Genomic DNA, 23,695 nt, shown 5'->3' with positions numbered 1-23,695 from the left:
TTTTGCATCCGGAATATTCGTGAAAAAATAAATAAAAAGTATATTTTCAAATCTAATTTCACAAATATAGCTAGCCCGTTTATTATTTATTTATTTACTTATATATGCCTTGAAATGATGTTCAGGTTCTAGACGGTGGCCGCGCTGAATAATCCCTTTCTGAACACCCAATCCTCGATCATCTCCTGCGCCACGCGCCCCTGAGAATACGGCACGAAGTGCCCGGCACCATACACGGCCACATGCACGAGCGCGCCATGGCGCTGCACGTACCCGGCGAGCCCGCCTCCGCTTCGCCACACGGCGCGGCCGGCGTCCTGGAACGCGGCGAGGCCGTCCCACTCCAGCTCCCGCAGCCACGCCTCCGCGCACACCGGCCCGTTCCCCACGTCGCGGATCCCCTCGTACAGCAGCACGCGGGTCGGCGTCGCCGTCGCCGTCGGCGACGCCCCGCGGCGCAGCAGCGCCTCCACGTCACGCTTCGCGCTCTTCATCACGTCCTCCTCCTGCGCCGCGCCCACCGCCGCGGAGCACGCCTCCCACGCGACGTCGGGGCGGGCGCCCACCGCCGCCTTCACCTCGGCGGTGCTGAGGAAGTCCGCGAGCCCCGCGGCCATCACCGCCACCGACTGCTGAACTTCCACGTCGAGCAGCGTCACGACGCCCGTGGCGTTCTCCAGCCACGACATCAGCCGCGCACGCGCGGCGGACGCCTCGCGCCACCTCTCCTCCCTCGTCAGCGCCACCGCCTCCGCCTGCATCGCCTCGGCCGCGCGCTTCTGCTTCGCGTTGATCAGGCCCATGAAGTAGGCGATGTCCGCGTGCGTCGTCACCTCCGCGACGGGGTGCGTCATGCCGTTGCCGATGGCCACGCCGCGCAGGTTAATCCTCTTCTGCTCCGGCAACGTCGGGTTTGTTGCTACTATGAGCGCGCCGGCCGCGGGGATGGTCTTGCCGGCGTAGCTCTCGCCGGTGAGGTACAGAGGGCGGGCACGGAAGCTCGGTTCGAGAGAGAGAAACGACTGGAGCGCGGCGAGGACGTGGTCGGCAACGACGGACTGGTTGGTGGGGATGGCGGCGGGGGAAGGCGCGACGCTGAAGCCGGTGCCGAGCGGGCTGTCGATGAAGAGGAGACCAAAGCGGCGGTTCCACGCGAAGGGGTTGGGAGACAGTGAGCCGCCGGCGAAAAGGTAAGGGCCGATCTGGAGGAAGTTGCTGAGGAAGCCGGAGCAGCCGGGGCCGCCCTCCAGCCAGACGAGAAGCGGCGTCGTGGCCGGCGGTGTCACCGGCTCGGTTGCCTCGTAGAAGGCGAAGTAGAGCGAAGCGTTCGCCGCCGGTGGGATGGGGAGGTAGCCCGACTTGGTCGGCAGGGCTCCTCTGGGCAATACCGCCGCCGCGGTGGCAGTGGCAGCCGTGACCGAGAGTGAGACGGCCACAAATATTACGACGTGCACGAGGTAAAACGGCCGGGAAGGAGGTGCCATGGCTGAATGGAATGATTTGTACCTATGGGCAGTTCAGTTGTGCTTGAGAATGGCACTGTCACACACACAAAGCCTTAAGTAGGAGTATGTGTATTGTCGAAAATTCTCCGAAGCGTGTATTGTCGTGTAATAGCTGAGAATTTTCTCAGGTACAAGTTCTTGGAAGTGTACCTGATGTGATATATGTAAGGAAATACAAATGTTTGAAGCTAAAGTACATTATCATCAAGTAGTCAATTGAGTATTTGTTCCAAGCTGACATCGTTACCCACAGCAAGTCAAACAAGTGACTAGTGAGCCAAAACGCGGCTGTTTTGCGCGTGACAGATCAAAGAAGGCCATACATATATGGACAGAACATATGTTCTCCGTTTCCTGGTCAGAGGAGAGCAGCATTTCTTAATTTCTTATTTGGTCAGGTCAAACAACAGATGTCAAGCCCCGCAAAAAAAAAAAAAATGTCAAGAGCCTAAACTGAATCACTACTAGTCATTAGCAACACATACTCTTTGTGACCCATACATATTGTTTACTGATATAAAAACTTTGCATAATTTTTATAGGATTAGTATATTCAATCTCCGTTAGATTCCTGCAATAACTATACATTTAAAATGACCTTTAATTTGACAAATATATTTTATTTCTTTGAAAATTTTCAATTTTCTCTCTTGTTTTATAACATACTTATTAGAACTTAATTTTGTACATGTACTTCTGTAACCCTAAGATAAAATCTATGTATTATACTTATGTAAGTCTAGGGGGAAACTATTTTGATCCCTCGTGGAGATATCCCCTCGTTGTTTGCATGTTACTTAAATGGTTATAAAAAAAATTGAGAAGATGTATTAACATGTGATATATCACTCAACTGTGGAACGAAGGCTGATTTTATATTAAAATTTGAATAGAGTGTTTGCATTACAAATCGGAGATAAATTCGATGCGGGGTTCAAAGGAGATCTTTCTTCTTTGCAAACGTTATTTTAAAAGTCAGCAACATCATTTATTAAAAGCCAGAGATAACAACAAGGTCCATCAAATGTACCTTGTAAAAAATAGAGTAAATTTTAAAAAACTGCAACTTTTACTCATGCTATTATAAAAGTTACAGTTTTGTGGTAATTTCTTATGCTATTGTTGTAGCAAACTGAAATATGTCGCTAATGTTGCAGCAAACTAATAGTTTTGTCATTAAAGTTGTAGTTTTCTGAAATTTACTCTAAAAAATATAGTGTCATATCACATAGAAGGATTTCTATTTGACCAATCAGGAGCTCATCAATGAAAGTGGAATCCATTTGTAGCAATCGGGAGACTTCTAGAACTATAGATGGTCATATGGCCCGAGGCCCGTGGCCCGACCCAAGGCACGCCATTTTGGCTCGGCCCGACGGCACGGTGGGCTGACCCGACACGGCCACGATCGAAGAAAAATAGTATAGGGATGCAAAATAGACTTAAATAACCATATAAGGCAAGGCCCAAAGAGTAGATTAATACAAAATAGACTTATTTCCAGCTATACGACACAACCGTTGAGTTGAGGGATGAAAAAATAGACTTATTATGTGGAGAAGTACGATGGGCTGTCGTGCCTTCGGGCTGGCCCGGCACAGCTTGAGTCGTATTGGGCCGTGTATGTAGCTCGTGGGCTAGCACAGCACAGCCCGGCGTGTCGGTCGGGCCGTGTTGGCCCGACTAACCTCGGCCCAAACACGATCGGGCATGGGTCGTGCCGTGCCGGGCGGCCCATTTGGCCAACTATATCTAGAACTCACGTGCCTAGTCTTTTTTAAAGTATATTTGGTTGATGAATCGGCTAATCAAATAAAGAAAAAAAATGAATGTGTCAATCTTGAATTTATAAGGATTATTAACCTCTATGATTAAGGAGAGAAATGGGAGGGAGGGAGGAGTCCATGCGGGCCGGGAGGAAGAAAGGAGGATAGGGTAGCCCGTTTGGACAGTAACAGTTGGGAATTTGCATGGGAGAGTTTGTGAAAGAAATTTAATTATTTTGGAATTGGTTTCAATTCAAACTGGATTATTTGATATCAGGCAATCTTTGGTAAATTTTGGAAGGAAAAATCTGATGGACTTGGCATTGGATCCAAGGAGATATATATTTAGTGAATAATTTCGGTGGAAAAATTCGAATTGTGAAATTCAACCTTCGAGGTTAGAATTTGGATAGAAATTTTGGGATTAGATTTTTGGGCCTCAATGAGGGATTTTGAGATTCGTTGGCACTTAGGTCCTTTTCAAAACCATTCTGACAAGGAAAAACTGTAATTCTACTAGCTCCCACTGTAGGTTGACTCTAATTTATCCTCAAGTGAGTATATCGACTCATCCAACTACTAAAACCAGTTTTGTTACGCCGAGAAGACATTGCTGCCGAGATCCTACATGGCATCCAGTTCCAAGCGCGGACTTGGGGATGAACTTTGTGAGCTGAAATGATCTAGCATGTATACTACACCAAGGAACGATGGAAAGAGGCAAGGCGCATTGATCCAAAATTTTTATTTATTTATTTATTTATCATAGGTGCTGAAATGATCTACGTATAAACTACAGAGCACAATACCGTGTGTACGGCCGTGGCAGCGGACTAACTACATACTCTCTCCGTTTCATAATGTAACACTTTATAGAATTATTAATATTCATATAAATATTAATAAATCTAGATATATATGTGTATCTAGAGCAATGCTAGAAAGTCTTACATTATGAAACGGAGAAAATACTCCCTACTATAAACGAAGAAACATTTTGCCTTACGCCTTCCCGCCGCTGGCGCCGAACAATCCCTTGCCGAACACCCAATCCTCGATCATCTCCTGCGCCGCGCGCCCTTGAGAAAACGGCACGAAGTGCCCCGCGCCATACACCGCAACGTTCACGAGCGCGCCGTGGCGCTGCACGCTCCCGGCGAGCTCGCCGCCTCGGTGTCGCCACACGGCGCGGTCGGCGTCCTGGAACGCGGCGAGGCCGTCCCACTCCAGCTCCCGAACCCACGCCTCCGTGGACACCGGCCCGTCCTTCACGTCGCGGATCCCGCCGTACAGCAGCACGCGCGTCGGCGTCGTCCCACGCCGCAGCAGCGCCTCCACCTCCGGCTTCACGCTCTTCATCACGTCCTCGTGCTGCGCCGCGCCCACCGCCGCGCTGCACATCTTCCACTCCGCGTCGCCCCGCGCGCCCAGCGCCGCCTTCGCCTCGGCGCCGTTCAGCAGCGGCGCGAGCGCCGCGGCCTCCGCCTCCAGCGACGTCGTCACCTCCACGTCGAACAGCGACGGCACACCGGAGGCGTTCTCCATCCACTTCAGAAGGCCCTCCCGCGCGACGTACGCCTCGCTCCACCTCTCCGCCTTGATCAGCTCCACCGCCCTCGCCTGCATCGCCTCCACCTCCCGCTTCTGCTTCCCGTTGATGAGCCCCATGAAGTAGGCGATGTCCGCGTGCGTGGTCACCTGCGTGACCGGGTGCGTCATCCCGTTGCCGATGGCCACGCCGCGCAGGTTAATCCTCTTCTGCTCCGGCAACGTCGGGTTTGTTGCTACTATGAGCGCGCCGGCCGCGGGGATGGTCTTGCCGGCGTAGCTCTCGCCGGTGAGGTACAGAGGGCGGGCACGGAAGCTCGGCTCGAGGGAGTAGAAGGACTGGAGCGCAACGAGGACGTGGTCGGCGACGACGGACTGGTTGGTGGGGATGGCGGCGGGGGAAGGCGCGACGCTGAAGCCGGTGCCGAGCGGGCTGTCGATGAAGAGGAGACCAAAGCGGCGGTTCCACGCGAAGGGGTTGGGAGACAGCGAGCCGCCGGCGAGAAGGTAAGGGCCGATCTGGAGGAAGTTGCTGAGGAAGCCGGAGCAGCCGGGGCCGCCCTCCAGCCAGACGAGAAGCGGCGTGGTGGCGGGCGGTGTCACCGGCTCGGTGGCCTCGTAGAAGGCGAAGTAGAGCGAAGCGTTCGCCGGCGGGATGGGGAGGTAGCCCGACTTGGTCGGGATGGCTCCTCTGGGCAATACCGACGCCGGTGCGGCGGCCGCCGAGGCCGAGAGCGAGACGGCCGCGAGGACGACGAAGACGAGGGACAGCGGCGAAGGAGGTGCCACTGCCATGGCGCGCCCGCGTCGGCTGTCGCGGGCTCAACGTGGCTTATCGGCTGAGGGATGTATTGCAAATTTGCAATTTTGCAAGGAGGTTTCGATTAGTGTTGGCAGCTGATCGAGCCGGTGTGCTTGGGAAATGGAGGCATTCGGAGAGCCTTAAATAGGTTGGCAATTGGTGGTCTTAATTAAAAAATTGTGTACGTAAGTATGCTCCGGTAGAAATTCTCGGAAGCATACCTTGAACAGACGTTTCAAACGCATAGACTTCAATTATCATCGACTTGTCAAAAAGTAGTCGTCCCAAATCACGGCGTCACGTGCTGTAAACATTGAAGCCAGATGTCTTCAGCTGTGAGGAGAACGTACTTGCTTTGCGCGTAAACATCTCTGTTGTTCTAGTCTCTACTAGTAATGACTACAAGTAGCAAGGTGGAAGAGTGAAATTTCTGCTGACCTGTGTGATGTAGTATTTGTAATTTAGCAAGAAAGAGTATGTCGCTGGGTACATCTCTGTTGTTTGTCTGGTGCACAGCGAAGAAAGACAATTGTACCTAGCTGATCAGGTGAAACAACAGGTGGAAGAGGTCAAACTGAATCACCTCTAATAGTCGTCCTCATCCATCTGACCATCTTCCAGGCAAACTTCTCCGTTTATTACTGGTGGCTGGTAAATAATTAGGAGCCAATCCAGCAACGAAATCCAATATATGCCAATCAATTTAGGCTGTTAGCCACTACTAATACATCCTTGAGGTGCTGATGGGTACAGCACCAACCTTTCTGTTAGTACCAACGCCTGCCGAAGTCGCGGCAGCAACAATGCCGTTAAGAGATCTTGTGTATATGTCAGTCTGTGTTACCATTCTATCTAACGAGCCGTTCTTTGATCCTGCTGAATGATGGAACGTGGATCCTCTCATGTCCAGAGCAACATCAGCCGTGACTTTGCTGTTCGGATAAGCATAGGCCTGCGTCTGTGACTGTGAATGCATTTTATAAGCATCCATGGCTTGTGATTGTTCAATACAGTTCATCCTTGCAGGCACTTGATGATAACCATATGCTTGTGAGATTTGTTGCTGGGGAGGATACCCTGAACTCATCACTGGTCCCCTTGGACCATAAGGATCATTGGTGCTTCCAGTCTCATAAGGAAATACTGACCCAACAGGTCTCCCTGGTGCCACTGTTAAGAAGGAAATATATTAGAAATATAAACAGAACATGTAGATATACTAGTATTAATAAATGAAACACAAGTGCACCTGGTTTTGCCACTTGTGAAACCTGAGAAGAAGTGGGAATATTTCCAGAAAATCCTCCCATGACCCAGGGGTTTTTACAAGGTTCATCAGAGACAGGCCTGCTGCTCTTCAATGAGGCCGCAAGAGGTTGTTCCTTGGGAGGAATTGGAGTAGAGTGAACAGTAGTAGACCTTACAAAATGTAGATGTAGATTAGCAAAAAAACTCAAGGTTTAACTAAATCAAATGATAAATCATATGACAGAAGGCCAGACAAAACGAAGAATACGTAAGTGCGGAAACAGGGTATAACATTATGAATGCATGCTAATCAATTCTCGTCTAATGTCAAAATATCTAGACTGCAAGATTCTTTTGTAACATGACTCTAACTAACGTGCGAGTTCCTTTCTTCATCATATCATATACCAAGTCAAACGGAGAATTTGGCCATCTAGATAGCAGTTATATGCGCCAACTCTACAACATTGACAGAACCACAAATTCCTAGAGAAATCTCCATCCCTGTGCTTGGTGCAAGACCATGCACAAGATTTTGACACACTTCAGGAATAAAGCAGCTGTTTTCTTTGAACTCATGTGAGCCCCAGTTACTTCAGTCCAAAGTTTTATATAACCCAGTTTGCCATCTGGACAAGGAACCCCTGGCCTGATCTAGATGTTTCTTTCATCATTTGGCACCAAGGTTGCCTTGATATTGAGAAATCTTGAGATGACCTTCAAAGCACGCCTCAAAAAAAAAAAAAAAACACGAGATCAGAATTTGATGCCATATTACCTAGGAAGCGATGCATGTTTTCTTTCCATTGGAATTGCTGAGCCACTTCCATTGCTTTCTTCAAGATTAGAGAACTGCTTCTTAAACTGATCAACCGCACTGTATAATCATGACGACAAGTTATCACCGTCAATGAGACTTGATACATTAAAAGAAACGTATAAATACATGGTACATGCATGTGCAAAAGCACCATACGTGTGCAAATACAGAAAAGCTAAAACCTTGGGTAGAGAAAGGTTGCTCTCTCTGTTCCATTTCTGTAGTTCTTCTGCAATTGTGGATGATATTCCAATATCTCCTGGAATATCAGCTCCCTTATATCTTCCTTAGACAATTTTTTCTGCTCAAATTCAAACTCCAGTTTTCTGATTGGCTGGCATGATGGTTCTCTATCAATCTTGGAAAGGCCTTTAAAGTATGGATCAGTCAATGCCTGACAAGTTTTAAGTATCAGGAGAATGCCACAACAATACAAAATACTTCACATACCAAACTAAAGTTGCAAGCAAAATCTTAACATATAAAAGAAATTGACATATCAGTTTATCACAGTGACAAAAGACACCAAACAGTTACCTCTTCAGCAGTTGGACGGTCCTTTGGATCAAAGGCTAATAACCGTTGCAAGAGTTTTAGTGCCAAAGGATCTGCATTAGGAAACTTTTGAGAGAAGGGGACTGGATCTTTCTTTCTCATGCTGCTCAAGTACCGTCTTGCTTTCTCATTCCGAACCTGGAAAGGAAGAGAACAATAAGCCAAATGTTGGGGGTCACTGAAGTCTCCTCCCAGGAGGACCTACAAAAAACTTTTACCTAACAGTATTATCATACCCGGGAAATTGTATCCATGGAAGGTGTTCCTAGAAGATCAGTCATCAAGTCTAACTGATGGACAACATTTTTACCAGGAAACAAAGGCTTCCCTGTCAACACCTCAGCAAAGATGCACCCAATGCTCCAAATGTCAATAGCTGGTGTATACTGCAGTGAAATGATAATGCAAAACCCATTAAGATGCTGCATATAACCACACCCTTGAAAAATTATGATAAGCATAAAAGCAGCACATTAGTTCACCAGGCATGTGAATTTTTTTTAAAAAAGCTTGTACTGTTCTAAGTTGCTTTTTTTTTACAGTAATCTGAATTGTTGTAAACGTTGCTATTCAGCAGGATATTGGTCCATATTTGCGTAAAACATGGAATTGATGGGAAATAATAATAAGTCCTTGAATTAAAATACAAAACAGAACAAAAAAATGATATCAGAACAAGATTGAACGGATATAAATCTAGCAAAAATGGATAAACAGTATCAAAGAAACACAAAGATGAATTGTATATGCTTTATAAAAACATATAAAAGAGAAAATACCAAATAAAACATAATATGACATCGTCAAGTCTAACAAGCACATTGTATTTCTGTCAGGATAAACATATGCATGAACTGCAAAGCTCACCTTTGAGAAGAAGGATCCACAGAGCTCTGGAGCCCTGTACCATCTTGTTGCTACATAATCCTGCAGAGCATACGTGTTATGTCCATAAATCATGGTGGTACTTCAACCAAATCAGTTGGTGTTGGGTTTGTGCTTCGTACTAACATACCGTCCAGAAGACAGTTGTTGGGGTATCATTGAATGCAACTCGTGCTAGTCCGAAATCACATATTTTCAGTTTGCAGTTAGAATTTGCTAAAATGTTCTTGGGCTTCAGATCACGGTGATAAACACTAGCTACAGTTATATAAACTCAGTGTTAGCACACATTATGGCAATAGAAAAATAAAAGAATAATATGCAATTGAGTCATAAGATTTTACACAGGGTGTCAATAAGGTAGAAAAACAACAGGGCATGGTTGATGTGTTTTTAGCAGTGGCCAGTGGCAAGCCAATACCTATGACAATTATTGGACAAGAATCCCCTCAAGCAATCAGACTGTGTCCTTATCAGAGTAGATACTACATAAAAGTAATGAGGAAAATGACAAGAGTGCTAAATAAGTCACAAAGCTTCCATGAACTTACAGTCAGGTCTTATACCTTGACTGTTACAATTAAGTATAATTTACTTTCATGGTAATTTTAGAAGGCGTGTGGGCTAAAAGAAAGCTACTAGTTTGAACAAACTAAAAGGACGCAGACTGATATGTAAATGGATATGTTAAGTGGACATATTAAAATATAGAGGGATAGTGACAGGTATCATGGTTGGACCAGCTAGCACAAAGCAAGGAACCAGATTAATAATAGGTAAAATTATAATCTACAGAAATCATACACAAACCCATTGGTTAACTTGGTTTTACATCATAAAGGGGAAAGCCCCTGCTGCTAAATTGGTTTGCAAAAATATGGTGATTTATTATCTGCATTTGATTGACTGCACTCCAAGCAACCTTTGGTAAATAAAAATATTCTCACATTCACTGTAGATTATCTAGACATGGTCACCGAGGAAGCCATAACTACCCCATTACTTCACTTTCTTTTATAATTATACTGAAGCACAAACACATGGGGAGAGTGGTTGAAGGGCATGATGAGTAGGTGACTTCCCTCTATGCAATGAATATGCAATACATATAAGACTAACCACAGAATGCTGCATTGTGAAATGAGATCAAAGGGGGTAACTAATATACAGACTACAGATGCACACTATCTAAAAGGGGGAAATGGAACTAGAGCTGAAGGAGTTAATGTTTCCTACCAGTATGAATGTATTTGAGGGCCCGGAGTAATTGATAAAGGAAAAATTGGTAGTGCTCTTTTGTTAAGTCATCATTAGCCTTTATAACTTGGTGGAGATCAGATTCCATAAGCTCAAAAACAACATAAATATCTTTGAAGTCCCTTCTTGACGGAGGTAGCATAATGTGCTTGATCTCAACAATGTCCGGATGCCTTAGGAGTCTCAGAAGCTTGATCTCACGGAGAATACGCGCAGCATCCGAGACATGCTCAAAAATATTGTGCACCTTCTTGATCGCCACCTTCTGTCTAGTGTGCAAATCAATGGCAGAGCACACAACCCCATAGCTTCCCTTACCAATGACTTCTTGGATCCTGTACCGGTTCGCATCACCATACTCTGTAAAAAACTCCTCCGCAGAGCTCTGAAAAAAAAAAAGAAATTTCACACACCGAATCAACAGCCCATCACTGAAGATTGCAATGAACTTCATATAATCAATCTCATAAACAAAACGGCACCATATTGTTGAGGTCACAAAATTATTGCAATTCGAAACCGAACATTAAGAAGCTTCCATCTTCCACCAGCATTAAATCATGGACACAGCAACGAACTGTTGTTTTCGTTTTACCACCGAGATGGGTTTGCTTGTGGGCATTACCGAAGCCGGGAGCCCCACACGAGTACACGAGGTAAGGGAAAAGCTTTTTCCCACCGACAGGGCAAAGCAGCAGCATGCGGCGTTGTTTAGTTCGGCGCAGAAGCATCTCGCAGCGACACGGTAATGGTCAACTTTGGCATGTGAAGGATGAGCTGTTCGTAACTCACCGTTCGGTGCACATCGCATTTGGCCTTTTCAACCACATACTCCAGATTGCTAGCTAGATCGCACATTTCGTCCATGATGAACAACGCAATAACTAAATCCATTAGAACATGTAAAAAAAAGTAAAAAAAAAATCTCAAAAAAGTTTCTGTAAAAATGGCGATGGGGAGTTAAAAAACTAGCCTATTTGCAAATCGCGCGCTAGAACTGAAATGAACAGCAACACCAGAACGCCATTAGACAATCCACAACTTATAAAGAACAAAATAACAAGACAAAAACATCGAAGGACACCGAGGCGATTCGCGCATCGCACCAACATCAACGGGCACCCATATACGTTCCAGAGAGCTACACAGAGAAACACGAGGGGGGGAAGAGGGGCGAGAGATCGCCGGACCCCGGGAAACCCACCTTCTTCCGCTGCTCCTGCTGCATTCCGCTCCCTTACAGATCTCTCCCCCCAGACCAACTCCCACAGCGCCCCCCTCGAATCCGCCTCGCGACAACCCCAAACGCGCCGCCACTCGAATCCCCCCTGCCCCCCACAAATCCACACCGCGCGAGTCGCGAGCACCGCCGCTGCCGGCGCGCGGTCGGTGATGGTGAGGGCGATGGCGATGGCCGATGGCCTCTCCCGCCGCGTCCGCCTCCTCCCGATCTCGCGGCGTCCGCCTGAGAGGAGCACGAGAGAGAGGAAGGGGAAAGAGGAAGAGGAGGAGAGGAGTAACGGGGGGAAAGGCTCGAAATCAAAAGGAGGGGAGCGGATTAATTTCGCGAGAGATGGTGTGTGTGGATTCGTGGTGCCGTAAATCAAATACTGCAAGGATGGCTTTGTATGTGCGCTCCGGGCCACATGCGGCGGGTGGGATGCGGACCTCAGCAATACCCTGCTGGATTGCTCTTCGCCGTCCGATCCGCATCTTGACGGCCATCCTTCTTTGGAACGTATCAACCTCCCACACCCTCCTTTTATTACAGTTTTTTTACTTTTTTTTTAAGTGTGAAATTGGGTGGAGTACAGTAAAAACATATTATTCATGTATCATATTTCGTATTTTTCTTCCAAGTCAGACCCGGGTGCGGGTGCAGCTAGTGCCGACAATATATCACTCATCATGTACCAAAATTTTTCTTTCTCAAAATTAGATTCAAAACGGATATCTAGTTGTGTCCCTAATCCATAAATAAATATGAAAGTAAGGGATACAATTCAATTAAAGTGTTAAAAAAGTTCAATAATATATATATAAGGAAAAAATGTGTAATATTATTTGTGAGCCCATAAAATAATCATTAATTAATCTTTTCATTAACATGTTTGATAATCAGAGACATACAGATGGATACAACTCTTTCTATATTCTAACTCATATATTTTTAGTGGGTTTGAATCCGAACACGAATAGTAACCGATATTTATTTTCTCTCCTATATATTTTTCATATTTTTCATGAGCCTCAGATCGGCGGACGGGTGAAAAATATCCGTCTCATTTCCACCCATATTTTTTGAGAGAGAAAACCATAACTTAAATAGTATGGGAATAGTATGGGATGCTCATGAGCATGTAGAGATGGAGCTTCACGTGCTCGGATCTTGAGCCGTATATATTTAGAATTGAAGAATCTTATACTATAATATCATTTAAAAAAGAAATTTATGTATAATTCGAGAGATCTCTAAGAATGACTCTTATTTGATAATTAATCGGTGTGACTTTGTCACCTTTTCGTATCAAATATTTCTCAACATCATTAAGGGTGAGTAGTCATCTGGGAACTCAAAGGTAACTTTCTATGAACTTAATGGACCAACCATCTAGATTTCATTTTTTTTTTCCTCATTTTCCTTTTGTTATGGTAGTAACCAGCAGTCCAGCAGTATTGGTTTTTGTTAATCTGGTGATGGATGTAGGTCAGGTTGGTAATGTGTGCCTTTTAGCACGGGGACTGTGTGGTTTAGGTGGCAGGCATTTTCTGACGGAATTGAGATGTGAACTAACCAGTTTGCCTTGAAGTCACAGCTTGCCTTTTGCAATCAGACTGTAGCCTTTTGTAATGTAAAAGAAAATTGTTCTTCATTGCCTACCTGCCAAAAAAACATCACCTTCCTTCCTGCATCAAGCAGCCTAATCTTTTAATAAGATGTACTACAAAGCGACAGCTCCACATCACATGTTAGGATTACAGGAGACGCGTCCATCGATCTTACGGCACGCACCGACACACACGGTGCCTCCTCTGCCACAATTAATTAACAAGTAAAACATGCTTTGACACTAGTAGTGAACTCCTGCATGATGGGAGAGTTTCTGTGCGTTACAATGTCCATCTCGCTATTCATATCGCATTAGATGTGTCCATTGACTAGCGTCATCACAAGTTGTTCCAGGACACTGTCCATGCTCTGAAAATTAGTGATAGCGATCACTGATTACAGGCTTACAGTACCATTCAAGTGCACAGACGGAGCCATGATGGAATCTTGTAGCAGTATCACGTTATTCCAGAATCTAAATGCTGTTTTCCAATAATCGATAGGTGCCCATGTGACTCGCAGTGTGCTGGCTATAAAGTATAATCATGTTAATTAATTCATAGTCGTTCTCCAATGACAAATGAAATGGCAGAAAGGGGAGGGGGAAAAAAAATACTATTTCGTGTATCAAGAAGCTGAAACTACTATGAAATATACACTATGCTTCCTTAGTTCCTTTATCTGCCTTGTAGTTACATAAACTGCAAAATAGGATGCTATGATACATGTTGGTGGTGGATCCACAACAAAAAGTTGTTGCTTGTAATCATCTTCCCAAGATCGACATTATTCTAGCAAGATGAACTTCTTTGGGAGCTACTAACCCACATGGGTGCGAGCATCTTATATTCAGAGAAATCAAGTGATTCAGAGGAATCAAGTGAATCCATCAGTCAATCCTCTGAAGATTATATTTCACCACGTTCTCAAGGGTACTTCTGAACTGGCTCTTGGGAAGGCACTGCAAATTTTGGAGAGCCAAGTCACCTTTCTCCTTTGCAAGCTCCTGCGCCCTTCTTATTCCACCACTTCTGTGAACCAAGTCGATTGCAGTAGCCAATGAATCACTTTCACTGAACTCAGAATCGATTATCTCCCTTAGTTTGGGTTCATCTTGCAAAGCGAATATGACTGGAGCTGTCAGGTTTCCCTTTGCTAAGTCACTCCCTGCTGGTTTCCCAAGTTGCTCAGCTGATTGGGTAAAGTCAAGAATATCATCTACTACCTGGAACGAGAGCCCAAGATTCCTGCCGTATTCATACATTTGTTCGCATATAGTGGTGCTTACACCACTGAATATTGCAGCAGATCTTGTGCTTGAGGCGAGCAACGAAGCGGTTTTATAATAGCTCTTGAGCAAGTAATCATCAAGGGTGACGTCGCAGTCAAAAAGAGTAGATGCTTGTTTTATCTCACCACTGGCAAAGTCCTTGATCACCTGTGAACACATCATCTATAAGCAAACAATGCAGGAGCACAGTCTTAATGAAGAGATGGAAGTTTGCTCTTCATTCATTACCTGGCTGATGAGCTTAATAACTTCGATGTTTTCTAAGTTCGCTAGGAACCAAGAAGATTGTGCAAACATAAAATCACCAGCAAGTACGGCCACCCGTGTTCCATATAGCTGATGAATAGTTTCTTTCCCTGAATATAATCAGATGCGTTTCAGAATAAATTGGTCAATTGGTTCTTACCAATGTCCAAAGTACATGAACCACCCAAAAAGGCAAAAAGCAAAAGAAACCCACACATTCTGCCAGGCATAAAGAATATGTATAAATTGTTTCTAAGAGGCTATGAACCAAAATGAAAAGGAAAGAAACAGCGATATTTATTGACAGCGACTTGTTTGTAATAGAATGATATGTACCTCTCCTCATGCCACTATCATCTATGACATCATCATGTATTAAACTTGCTGTGTGAATCATCTCTATGATCTCTGCCAGGCGTTGATGCTCTGTAGTAAGCTCCCTGAATTGCAAAAAAAAACAAAAGGATTGAGTGCATAATTGCAAAACACCTAATTATAAGTAGTAGAGCTGCAACACGAGTAACTTACAACAAACCAGCTAATTCAGCAGTTGCTCTGGACACCAGAAAAACTAATGCTGGTCTTAACCTTTTTCCACCAGCACCGAAAATTTGTTCTGCCGCAGAAACTAAAACTGGATTTTCTGCACCAACAAGCTATTAAAATTATGTCAGCTAGTTGCTGCGGTAGCCTGGTAGGTAGGAAAAACACAAAGAACTAGCCTAGCAAATTTTTCTCTACTCAAGTGCTCACACACTATATGAAGCAAATTAGTGAAGATATATGTATTCAATATGTAATGCTCTGAAGTATGCTCTCTTAATTATACAAAAAAACGATGATCTGTGGATGGAGTATAAACAAGAAACTGTTGTAGTTTTTGAGGGAGAATCGTGTGTTGTGCAGAACCACAAAAAATATGTATATTTTGGTCGGAGTAGGAAGACTAGTAGCAAACTAGCAATTCAACAACACGCGAGCCATTCAAAAGTATTATGGAGCCTACAGATATAGGAAATAAGAGCCAGAAAAATCTGTCCGCGTACTCCTGGTGATGCTAAGTCCAAGTCACCAAAACATGGGGCCAGCAAATAAAGACTGTAGGATGGTTTCTAGGGGATGCACGGGAGGCAACTGTATGGTACTTCTCTATATTCTCGTGCATTCAGCAGTCAACTTCATAAGTACATGTGCTAATCGAAAATGATGCTACTTCTTTCCTTTCAGAGTTTTGACATATTTTCCTTACAACTAAATGAACCAAGCATAGTAGCTTAAGTTGTTACTCATGATACTGAACTGATCGAACTATAGTCTGTGGGCGGCTTTGGTATATAAGGCACAAGTGCCAAGTATTTACTAGCTATCAAGATGCTGGTTCTGCCAGTTTAAGAATCGAAATGAGTTAACTCTGATCATAGCTTCTTCCTGATTAGATTCTTAAATCTTAAGTAGACTTGACTCTCCCCATGACCGCTCAGCGGGTCAGAGTTGTAAAAGTTTTTTTCTGCTAATATATCGGCATGCAAGGCTCTTGCGCATTCGAAGAGAAAAAAACTAGACTTAACTCATTTCAACCATGATAATGTATCAGACGAATTCACAGAAAGAGAAACTATTGAGTAAGAAATGTATAGCCTACATGAATGCATCTCTATTTAACGCAATTCTGAGTAAATCAAACAAAAGATGTGGCCTTCAGAAGAAGCTCACCGATTTCAGATTATTGTTGAGTTTCAGCAGGTCGTCGGAGACAACCTCCAAAAGTGAAGAAACAGAAATTCGCTCAGGGATCATTGTTGTTGTCGTCGCACTAGAAATCGCCTCTGCTGGCACATCAACTGCAGCAAGGCCTGCGCAAATACGCTAAGTCGTTAGCTCAGCTCACTCCAAAACACAGCTGCTCAACAGACCAATAGGAACAAGAGCTGCAGGATGAAGAACCTGGCTGGCTCGGTGAGGCCACGAAACAAACACATGGCATGCGCCGCCTCGGCGCCACCCGCATGCCGGACCGGCCAGCCCAACGGCACCGGCAGGAGGCCAGCTGACCGAAATCCAGCGCCTTCCTGCTCATGTACACTCTCGGGCAGCTCACAGACAACATCTCCCACAGTGAGTACCGCCAATCCAAGAACCCAAAGAATCAAGAAATGAAGCTACAGCAACTTGGAGCTCCCTAGAACCGGCAAATTCTTTGGACACCAAGAACCTCTTCCCCGGACAATAGCAGCCAAGAAATTAAACGAATGCTAGCTTGTGATTGGTTTCGTGTGAGAATCTTGCTCAATTTGGTGGCTATAGATTTTTTTTCCCCTCTTCCTTTTTGGAAGGAAGGAAGTGGCTGCTCCGGATGGAGGGACGGAGGGTGTGGGGGATTTAAATATGGAGCATGCGGAGGAGGAGAAAGGGGGATTTGTGGATCCATGAGGGCCATAGAACGAAGGCGATTGTGTGAGCTCAGGAGCAAAGCAGCGTGTGAGCTAGTCAGTCTATCACTTTGGAGTTTGGACTGGCTCTAGAAGTTCATGTACCTTTTGCTCTTTGGTCCCGCACATTTGGCTCTAATTGCAGTTTAGGGCTATTAGGACTTGTGAACTTTTTTGTAATACGCCTTGGATTTCTTTATCTTTGTTGTATTATAAGAAGAGAGTTACTTCGCTACAGTAAGTATTTACATGAAGTTAGGATTAGGGTTTTGGCGGCGCCCGGGCGACTGGTGCGCGGCAGCCATTCTCTCCGATGGGAGAAGAAAATGGATGGAGTTCTACTCCGATCTACTCAGGACGTCTATAGAGCCTTCGTCTGCGTTCCTTCCTTATCATGGTATTCATACTTCCCATCCTGTTCCTCGTTCCTTCCCCTTTGGATTCCTTGTTTTCCAATCTAGGAGGAATCGACGATCAGTGCTGCAAAGGTTTCCAACATGGTCCATTATGAATTATGGTATGAAGATTGGATCTGCTATTCTGTTTTGAAATAACGGGGTTTGATCTTGGTAAACAAGAATCCTTGGGTCCGAAGGTTTATATAGATAGACTCGGAGTAGATGTTTTGGGGAAAATATCTGTTATGTTTCGTTTTCCTAGTATGTGGCAATATATACCTGCAGAAGTGAAGGAGGCAATTACACAAAATTCTCGATCTCGTCACACGCCACGATCAGGTTCTAATCTAGGGTTCTTCCTCCGAGTCCTTGCGAGTCTTCCCATGGCAGCTATTGGTGGTGGGGGCGACAAAGGGACTATCAATGCGATAGTTACCCGCCCGAAGCTACTCGGTGCTGCGATGGCGACGTCCAAGAATATGAGGAACCATGAGGATCTGGCTATCTAGGTTGTTCAATCTGAAAACTTGGAGGAACTAAGTTCCGCTCTGAAGTCTCAAAATCTAGCACGGGATAAAAGTCTGACTGGGGGAGACCATGAGAATACTTCATCAAGCCAAGGCCCGACAGCGTTCATGCAAGGTGAAACTACAGTTGAAGATGATGATGCAGTGGAGATTGAATTGGAAGAGGATGAAGTGAAGAAGGCCGGTCAATGGACTGTTCTTGCGAGGTTCTATTCCCTTAAGTTCCCTAACCAGGTAGCATTGTTTGAGGATATGCGAAGAGCTTGGCACCTGCGAGCAGAGATGAGTTATAAATCTTTGAAGGATAATCTGTTTATAGTATCCTTTAGTGCAGAAGGAGATCACAAGTTCGTTCTTCAGGGGGGGCCGTGGCTCCATAGAGGCGATGCACTGCTAGTCGCAGACTTTAACGGGTTAGTGAGTCCTTCTATGGTACCATTAGAAACAGTGCCTATTTGGGTGAGAATCTACGATCTTCCCCTTGTTATGATGAATAAAGAAAGAGGTGTAATCTATGGCAGTAAACTAGGCAAGGTTCGAGAGGTGGATGTTCAGGAGGACGGTTGCAATAAACATGATTTTTTCAGAATCCGTGTGGATCTCCCAGTCAACCGTCCACTGAAGAGGATGTTAACAATCAAAATCAAGGTGAAGGGGGCTGAGGAAATTCGGAGATTTAATCTGAGATATGAGAGGATACCACACTTTTGTTTCTTCTGTGGGTTTCTTGGGCATTCAGATAAGGAGTGTGAAAAAAGGCTTGCAAATGAGGAAGATCCCCTGATGTTTTCTGCTGAACTTCGCTATTCTCCCTTAAAACCTTTTGAGAGGAAGGTGAGTAAAGTGAAAGCTTTTCAGAGTTATGGGGTTCAGAGGAAGTTGTCCTTCAGAGGTGCAGAAAGCGCAAGCTCTTCTTCGGCTGGTCAGATGCAGAGAGTTAATATCCATGAAGATACTCCACCAAGAGTTGATGCGTTTGATGGGTTTGATTCCAAAGAGGGAAAAGGGGAAGAATCGGTTGATGCACAGTTAGCTGATAAAGCCAATCTTCTGTCTGTTTCTGAGCAGAAATCCTCGGAGAAGAGGAGTGAGCACAAAGCCGGGCCTGTGGAGGAGTCTACCTCTCTGCCGTCAATGGAAATGATCCCAGCAATTCGCAATCTGAATTCTCACCAAGAGTCCCTTGAAGAAAGCTCTAGTGCAGACTGTATCAGTCCTACTAAAAGGAAGGCTTTGACGGCTCCTGTTGCTAAGGGCTTGGGGACGGTAAAACAAGCTGTCCTAGAGTATGATCAGGCCAACATAGGAGCCGTACCAGGGGTGACACCAAGAGCGTTGAAGCGACTTAAAAAGGGAGCGGATATGAATGCTAGTGGGGAAGATATGGAAGCTACCAGCCCCGGGGCTGCTGGTAAACTGGCGGGACCTAAGAATGGGTCTCGCCAGGAGCAATGAGTTGCCTAGCTTGGAACTGTCGCGGTCTGGGGAACACGACGACAGTTCGAGATTTACGTGCCTTAATCAATAAGGCAGGTTCCCAGTTAGTCTTTTTATGTGAAACTAGACAAAAGGTGGAAAAGATGTGTCGTCTAAGAAGGAAGTTGGGCTTTAGAGGTTTTGTTGGTGTTAGTAGTGAAGGTATGAGTGGTGGTCTTGCTTTGTTTTGGGATGAGTCTGTTTCAGTCGACGTCAAAGATATTAATAAAAGATATATTGATGTGTATGTGCGATTATCCCCTAATGAGCCTCAGTGGCATATTACCTTTGTGTATGGCGAACCTCGGGTTGAGAATAGACATCGTATGTGGTCCCTACTCAGGACAATTCGACAGTCATCCGCTCTGCCTTGGATGGTTATTGGAGATTTTAATGAAAGCCTATGGCAGTTCGAGCACTTTTCAAAAAACCCACGTTGCGAAACTCAGATGCAGAACTTTCGAGATGCCTTATATGACTGTGAATTACATGATTTAGGCTTCAAATGGGTTCCACATACATATGACAATAGAAGAGATGGCTGGAGAAATGTAAAAGTCAGGTTGGATAGAGCAGTGGCTGATGATAAATGGAGAGATCTTTTTCCAGAAGCACAAGTCTCACATCTTGTGTCCCCCTGTTCAGATCACAGCCCTATCTTGCTAGAGTTCATAGTGAAGGATACCACTCGACCCTGTCAGAAGTGTCTTCATTATGAAATTGTGTGGGAAAGGGAACCAGAGTCTGTGCAGGTGATTGAGGAAGCTTGGATTAATGCTGGTGTTAAAACTGACCTCGGCGATATTAATATTGCCCTCAGCAGAGTTATGTCTGCTTTGAGATCCTGGAGTAAAACAAAGGTGAAAAATGTTGGAAGGGAATTGGAAAAGGCAAGGAAAAAGTTGGAGGAGCTTATAGCGGCAAATGCTGCTAGATCATCTATCCGCCAAGCAACTGACCATATGAATGAAATGTTGTATAGAGAGGAAATGTTATGGCTACAACGTTCTCGGGTAAATTGGCTAAAGGAAGGAGACCAAAACACTCGCTTTTTTCATAGCCGTGCAGTTTGGAGAGCTAAGAAAAATAAGATCTCTAAGTTGAGAGATGAGAACGGTACTATTCATAGTACGACATCAGTGTTGGAAACTATGGCTACTGAGTATTTTCAGGAAGTTTATAAGGCCGATCCGAGCCTTAATCCAGAAAGTGTCACCCGGTTGTTCCAGGAGAAAGTCACAGATGCTATGAATGAGAAGCTTTGTCAGGAATTCAAGGAGGAAGAAATTGCTCAAGCAATATTTCAAATTGGACCCCTTAAATCCCCTGGGCCGGATGGCTTTCCAGCCAGATTTGATCAGAGAAATTGGGGCACCTTAAAGAGTGACATAATCCTGGCAGTCAGGAATTTTTTCCAATCTGGGTTAATGCCTGAAGGAGTGAATGATACAGCTATAGTTCTTATCCCAAAAAAAGACCAGCCTATTGATTTGAAGGATTATTGGCCAATAAGTCTTTGTAACGTGGTGTATAAAGTGGTTTCTAAGTGTTTAGTTAACAGGTTGAGACCAATTCTTGATGACCTAGTTTCTAAAGAGCAAAGCGCATTCATACAGGGTCGGATGATAACTGACAATGCCTTACTAGCGTTTGAATGTTTCCACTCGATTCAAAAGAACAAGAAAGCTAACAGTGCTGCTTGTGCATATAAGTTAGATCTCTCAAAGGCCTATGATAGAGTAGACTGGCGATTTTTGGAGTTGGCTTTGAACAAGTTGGGTTTCGCTTACCGTTGGGTTAGTCGGATTATGTCGTGTGTAACCACGGTGAGATACTCGGTTAAATTCAATGGAACCTTACTTCGCTCTTTCGCTCCAACTAGAGGTCTCAGGCAAGGAGATCCTCTGTCGCCATTCCTATTTTTATTTGTGGCCGATGGCTTGTCCCTCTCGCTCAAGGAAAAAGTGGCACAAAATTCCCTAACTCCGCTCAAGATTTGTCACCAAGCCCCAGGAATCTCACACTTGTTGTTTGCTGACGACACATTGCTCTTTTTTAAAGCTGAAAAGAAGGAGGCAGAAGTGGTGAAGGAGGTTCTGACCAATTATGCACAAGGAACTGGACAGCTTATTAATCCTGCCAAGTGTTCGATTCTCTTCGGTGAAGCTTCTCCCTTATTAGTAAGTGAGGATATAAGAAACACTCTGCAGGTGGAGAGGGATAACTTTAAGGACAGATACCTAGGCTTCCCTACACCTGAGGGAAGAATGCATAAAGGGAGATTCCAGAGTCTGCAAGCAAAAATCGCGAAAAGGGTAATTCAATGGGGTGAAAATTTCCTTTCTAGTGGAGGAAAAGAGATCTTGATCAAGGCTGTTATCCAGGCCATACCAGTCTATGTGATGGGGCTGTTTAAGTTCCCAGATTCAGTCTGTGATGATCTAACTAAGATGATAAGGAATTTTTGGTGGGGTGCAGATAATGGCCGGAGGAGAACACATTGGAGGGTCTGGGATTCCCTGACGAAAGCAAAAATCAATGGGGGTATAGGGTTCAGGGATTACAAACTGTTTAACCAGGCACTATTAGCTCGTCAAGCTTGGCGATTGATCGAATTCCCAAACAGTCTATGTGCCCAAGTGCTCAAGGCTAAATACTTTCCTCATGGTTCTCTGACTGATACAACCTTTAGTGCAAATGCTTCACCTACTTGGCATGGCATTGAATATGGTTTGGAATTATTGAAAAAGGGAATCATCTGGAGAATTGGGAATGGTAATTCAGTCAGAATATGGCGTGATCCTTGGATCCCGAGAGATTTGTCACGAAGGCCGGTTTCAGGTAAAGCAAACTGTAGACTGAAATGGGTATCAGATCTAATTGCAGTAGATGGAACTTGGGATTTAGCCAAGATCAATCAGTACTTTCTGAAAATAGATGCAGATATCATTCAGAAGATCTGTATTTCTGCTCGCTTGGAGGAGGATTTCATAGCCTGGCATCCGGACAAAATTGGTAGATTTTCTGTTCGAAGTGCTTACAAGCTGGCCTTGCAGCTCGCCGACATGAATAATTGCTCAAGCTCGTCCTCTAGCAGACTTAATAAATCTTGGGAACTAATCTGGAAATGTAATGTCCCACAAAGGTCAGGATTTTTGCTTGGAGGGTGGCTTCTAACAGCCTAGCAACCATGGAGAATAAGAAGAAGAGGAACTTGGAAAGATTTGATGTTTGCGGCATTTGTGACAGAGAAAAGCATTATGCCGCCGTGTCCATGCAAATTCACTCTGGGTGAGTATGCACAAATCAGGGAGTATCTCCTTGGACGTCAAATCCATCCAGTTCGGCAATTTTTGGCTCTTTGATTGTCTAGAAAAGCTGTCAGAGTATGAGAGAGCTCTAGTTCTCATGATCATTTGGCGAAACTGGTTTGTGAGGAATGAAGTTATGCACAATAAACCAGCCCCACCAATGGAGGTTTCAAAAAGAATTATAGAGAGTTATGTGGACTCTCTGTTCATGATCCGACAAAATCCCCAGGTGAACTTGGAGAAAGGAAAATATGTGGTGAGTGTTAATTTCCCGAAAACTACAGCAATCCAACATACCCCTGGAGCGGAAAACCGTCGTTGGGAGAGGCCGAGGAATGGGTGGATGAAGCTAAATGTTGATGGCTCCTTTGACATTAATTCTGAGAAGGCAGGTATCGGAATAATTCTCAGAAATTGCCTGGGTAATGTGATCTTCAGTTCCTGCAGATCTCTTGACAGTTGCAGTGGCCCCTTGGAAGCCGAACTGCGTGCATGTGTGGAAGGTCTTCACTTAGCGCTCCACTGGACTCTTCTTCCAATCCAAGTGGAAACTGATTGCAGCTCTGTGATCCAGCTCTTAAATCACCCAGACAAAGATCGTTCAGTTTTGGCTAATATAGTTCAGGAGGCTAAATTACTAATGGCTGGGGATCGGCAAATTGCCATAAGCAAAGCCCAGCGTAGTCAGAATGTTATCAGTCATTTTTTAGCAAACAAAGCTAGAGCTGAGTCCCTTTCTAGTTTTTGGCTAGGAGAAAATTGTACCTTTATCTCGCATTTTGTCGGCGAGGACTGTGATTA

General features: G+C 44.9%; 3 protein-coding genes across 3 annotated transcripts; all 3 read right to left on the bottom strand.

The window, feature by feature from the left end:
• LOC127774309 (serine carboxypeptidase-like 50) lies at positions 1–1,484 on the bottom strand. Its single transcript, XM_052300535.1, has one exon. It carries the CDS (start codon positions 1,482–1,484, stop codon positions 129–131), a length of 1,356 nt encoding a protein of 451 aa, XP_052156495.1. The 3' UTR covers positions 1–128.
• Positions 1,485–4,007: 2,523 nt separating this feature from the next.
• LOC127774819 (serine carboxypeptidase-like 50) lies at positions 4,008–5,822 on the bottom strand. Its single transcript, XM_052301110.1, has one exon. The coding sequence runs from the start codon at positions 5,612–5,614 to the stop codon at positions 4,274–4,276; it is 1,341 nt and encodes a 446-aa protein (XP_052157070.1). The 5' UTR covers positions 5,615–5,822; the 3' UTR covers positions 4,008–4,273.
• A 414-nt stretch (positions 5,823–6,236) lies between these two features.
• On the bottom strand, positions 6,237–17,211 carry LOC127774308 (mitogen-activated protein kinase 9-like). The gene is made up of 16 exons (XM_052300534.1): positions 16,698–17,211; positions 16,467–16,606; positions 15,282–15,409; positions 15,090–15,193; positions 14,736–14,863; positions 14,108–14,654; positions 11,591–11,622; positions 10,366–10,771; positions 9,260–9,387; positions 9,112–9,171; positions 8,481–8,630; positions 8,227–8,382; positions 7,872–8,083; positions 7,648–7,746; positions 6,871–7,040; positions 6,237–6,791 (listed from the first exon to the last, which is right to left on the bottom strand). Exons 1-16 carry the CDS (start codon positions 16,858–16,860, stop codon positions 6,343–6,345), a joined length of 3,072 nt encoding a protein of 1,023 aa, XP_052156494.1. The 5' UTR covers positions 16,861–17,211; the 3' UTR covers positions 6,237–6,342.
• Between the last annotated feature and the right edge of the window lie 6,484 nt (positions 17,212–23,695).

Source organism: Oryza glaberrima, chromosome 5, assembly GCF_000147395.1.
Source record: "Oryza glaberrima chromosome 5, OglaRS2, whole genome shotgun sequence".
In the NCBI taxonomy this organism is placed as follows: Eukaryota; Viridiplantae; Streptophyta; class Magnoliopsida; order Poales; family Poaceae; genus Oryza; species Oryza glaberrima.
The sequence above is the reverse complement of the archived record's forward strand: the minus strand, read 5'-3'. Positions and strand labels throughout refer to the sequence as shown.

Excerpts from the sequence above, each read along its gene's own strand:
- LOC127774309 (XM_052300535.1), bottom strand. The coding sequence starts at position 1,484 with ATGGCACCTCCTTCCCGGCCGTTTTACCTCGTGCACGTCGTAATATTT.
- LOC127774819 (XM_052301110.1), bottom strand. The coding sequence starts at position 5,614 with ATGGCAGTGGCACCTCCTTCGCCGCTGTCCCTCGTCTTCGTCGTCCTC.
- LOC127774308 (XM_052300534.1), bottom strand. The coding sequence starts at position 16,860 with ATGTTGTCTGTGAGCTGCCCGAGAGTGTACATGAGCAGGAAGGCGCTG. Across the intron at positions 16,607-16,697 it reads GGCCTCACCGAGCCAGCCAG|GCCTTGCTGCAGTTGATGTG; the intron begins GTTCTTCATCCT and ends GTATTTGCGCAG. Across the intron at positions 10,772-11,590 it reads AGCAGGAGCAGCGGAAGAAG|AGCTCTGCGGAGGAGTTTTT; the intron begins GTGGGTTTCCCG and ends TTTTTTTTTCAG.